This window comes from Mytilus edulis, chromosome 13 (assembly GCF_963676685.1).
Source record: "Mytilus edulis chromosome 13, xbMytEdul2.2, whole genome shotgun sequence".
Taxonomy (NCBI): Eukaryota; Metazoa; Mollusca; class Bivalvia; order Mytilida; family Mytilidae; genus Mytilus; species Mytilus edulis.
In genome coordinates, this window is record NC_092356.1 from 2,681,719 (window position 1) to 2,685,592 (window position 3,874).

The following is a 3,874-nucleotide window of genomic DNA, read 5'->3' on the forward strand; positions in this document are numbered from 1 at the left end:
TGTGTGAGTGATTTTTTATTATCTATTTCATGATGTATTAGATATTAATAAATCAATTGATGATAGTATAGGGATGTATTTTTATATGTAATGGGGATTTACATTGGACACAGCAGCATGAAACTTCCTGTTTTGATTGTAAACCTTTTGTTAAATAGTTTTACATTGGTAACAAAATATAGTTATCACAATGAACTTAAGGGATGTGTTTTACAGTTATATATTTAAATGTTAACGTAATGCCTGACTGACTTTATTGGGTATGGTGAACCGATCAAAAGATATCATTTCGTAATGATACATTCAGAAATCAGATTAAAATTGTAAAGATTTGCATAATAGTTTTAGCACAATGTTTACAACTCAATGTGTATTCTTTCTTTGTGTAAATTGTACTTTTTCATTGGTTTATTCCGGATATTGTGAGATTTCAATAAGTATAAAGGAAATAAGATGTGACTGTAGTTCGCGGAATTTCACATTCATGCCTACAGAATGTCCACAAAATACATCAGGGTTATATCTGGCTAACAATGACCTTGGCCTTTTAGGTAAGGAAACATTTTCTAGATATAAACAACTCAGTTATCTGGATATAAGTAACTGTAATATAACGTCAATCGACCAATCAGCTTTCGATTATTTGACCCAATTGAAAGAACTGAAATTTTTCAATAATCCACTGAACACATTTCAAAGTAATGTATTTGCACCATTAACTGAGCTACGAGTTCTTTCCATATCGTATACTCTACTGTCAACGTATCAAAGAGAATCGTGGTCTGATTTTATCAGAATTACAACACTGTTTTGTGATGATGGCCCATCGAATGGAACATTTTCTGAAATATTTTTTGCCATGAAAAGTCTAGATTTCTTCGCAGTTGATTATCAGAGTGATGTTATTTATAACTTTACATTTCATTCATTTAAAAGGACGCCATTAAAGCATTTAAATATTAATAGTCATTTACGAGAAATAGAAATCGATGCTTTTGCACCGTTAGAATTACTTTCTAGTCTTATTATTCCAAATCAAAATTTTCTGAAATTATCAAAAACATTACCAGCTTTGCACGTGTTTGAAAATCGACCAATGGAAGAATTGGATTTAAGAAATAATTTTAAAAATTATGGTGAATATGTAATTTCGGCTGATCTATTTGCATATATCGGTAACATTTGCTTAAAAAGACTATCCTTAGGTTGGAATGGTATAAGAAGGATAGATGCTGTCGCCTTTCAGAAAATGAAATACAAACATTGTCTTGAGACTTTAAACTTAAATAACAATGACTTTGACTATCACCAGGATCTTATTGTCTTATATTTTAATTTCTTTATTAATATTAAAAGAATAGACATTTCTTCGATAACAAGTCGATCTATTGAAAACATTCGCGAACAAAACAGTAATGGCACAGGAATCCTGGATCACAGAGCTATATTCGATACTCGATCAGATTGGTCTATAAGACTACCTTCTTCACTCGAATTTCTAAATGCATCATTTATAATCGGACGAAATGATCCGATAAACAGTATAACTTTCAAGGGTATAAAACGATTGGAAATCGTTGACCTTTCATACTCATCACTTGCAGACTGCAATTACACAGTGAGGGGACTTCAGAACGTGCTGATACTTAATGTATCGCATTTCAAATGTGGTCTTTTAAATCCATACTTTCTGCAATCTGCAGTCAATTTGGAACAGTTGATAATGCAAGGTTCTTCACTAAGTATTGGCCTTAAATATGATCACCATAGTCAATTCCTCTCTGGACTCGAACGTTTGCAGTATATAGACTTTTCAAGAAATGCATTTGAAGACCGATTCAGAATTTTAACATTTAAAAGTCAATTAGACAGTATGCAATCTTTGATTCTTGAAGGAAATTTATTCACAAGTGTTCCCTTAAATTTAGAAGAATTCAACCGTCTAAGTTTCCTTAACATCAAAAGTAATAAGATAGCCTACTTGACAACAAAAGAAACTGACGCCATTGAAGTGCTATTCAGAAAATCAAATAGAACAATGACAGTCTTATTAGATGGCAATTCTCTTGTTTGTACTTGTGCTTCGTTAGATTTTGTAGAATGGTTATTTACTACAAAAGTGAAACTTGACAGCAATGGTAGTTATTCGTGTGTCGAAAACGATGGAAATATTACAACAACAAATGTCGTCTACAATCACTTGCGAATTATGAGAATACGATGCATTACTACAGTATGGTTAATTTTTTCTGCAACTTTATTTGGTATGCTTCTTTTATTCATTCTAGTTGGATATCGTTACAAATTGCACCTACAATACTTTTGTTTATTCATCGGAATGGCCAATCCACTTTTCCGGAAGTCAAAAGAAGAATCACTTGAATATGATGCCTATGTAGCTTATTGCGATGGCGACTATGAATGGGTGTATGGACCTTTGCGCATATTTCTCGAAGAGAGACGGAATTATAAACTTCTTTTGCTAGATAGAGGAGATGTCCTTGCTGGAGAACATAGACTTTTTTCTTTAAACAATTCAATTTCAAAATGCAAAAAGATAATCTTAGTGATTTCAAAAGAGTTTGTGAACAATGATTGGGCATACTATGAGGCTACTGTTGGGATTGAACATTTCCTGGGATTACAAGCAAGAATTATTGTTATAAATCTGGAAAATATAACCAAAACAGAAATACCGCAATGTGTTCTTCAAATGATGGCATTGGACGCCAACGATCTTATTCGCAAAACTGACATATTAAATGAAAATAACATTTTCTGGAAATGTTTAGATCAAGCAATGAAACGTTAATGAAGGACAGTGTCGTAATGGCTTTTTCAATTGATGCTATTCAACAATTGTTGTTTCATTGAACAAATGCATTGTCAGTCTGAAACGTATAAAAATAAAGTAAACATTAAAAACCTGCACGGTGGTACTATAGATATGATGACAACTATATTAACAAAAGGAATAAAAGAAACCAATAATATTAAACTACGACTTGATGTGCTTGCAGGTATGAACAACAATATTCCTTAAAATGTATTTAAAAATCTTATTACAGACGATCATATAACTGTAAAAGTTAAATATCATTATCGGTAAACGCTAATCTATACATGTTTTATTATGAAAAAAAACTATAAAATTGAAATGGCGTTTTAGGTCAAATACATGAGTTTGACATTCTATGAGGTGACATCTCACAAGAGTTTATGATCAAATTTTCGAGATTATGTAACCTGTTTATTCAAATTAACGCGAAAGTCATAATTGATTAAATAGTTATCAAAGGTACCAGGATTATAATGTATTACGCCAGACGCGCGTTTCGTCTACATAAGACTCATCAGTGATGCACATATCAAAATATTTATAAAGCCAAACAAGTACAAAGTTAAAGAGCTCTGAGGATCCAAAATTCCAAAAGGTTGTGCAAATACGGCTAACGTTATCTATGCCTGGGAAGAGAAAATCCTTAGTTTAACGAAACATTCAAAGTTTTGTAAACAGGAAATTTATAAAAATGACCACATCTTTGAAAATACTTACTATTTGTCCAATATAAAAGAAGACCATTTCATTGCTCTAATCTTATGTCTTTCTTTTTTGAATTTGGTTTTTATGGTGCAGGTAACTTCAGAAAAGTGCTTCGGCCGAAACCCATTTTTTTTTTTAAATTAATCAAAGTTTTATTTCTCTTTTGCTGTTAACAATTTACTCAATCTACAGCTGCAATTAATTATCCATTAAATTAGTCATTGAATATTTAGGGAAACATATTCAATAAGTATATCTATAAGTTAGTTGTATTTATTACATACATAATAGCAGAACTACAGAGTATAATTTCATACCGGAATACGGTAC

The 3,874-nt window shown here is 31.5% G+C and overlaps 1 protein-coding gene across 1 annotated transcript; it reads left to right on the forward strand.

Annotated features, from left to right (window-relative positions):
• Window positions 1-284: 284 nt before the first annotated feature.
• Window positions 285-3,292, forward strand: LOC139502338 (toll-like receptor 4). The gene has a single exon (XM_071291786.1). The coding sequence runs from the start codon at window positions 353-355 to the stop codon at window positions 2,810-2,812; it is 2,460 nt and encodes an 819-aa protein (XP_071147887.1). The 5' UTR covers window positions 285-352; the 3' UTR covers window positions 2,813-3,292.
• The last annotated feature ends 582 nt before the right edge of the window (window positions 3,293-3,874 follow it).

What these genes read in the sequence shown, in the direction of transcription:
- LOC139502338 (XM_071291786.1), top strand. Translation starts at nt 353, where the DNA reads ATGTTTACAACTCAATGTGTATTCTTTCTTTGTGTAAATTGTACTTTT.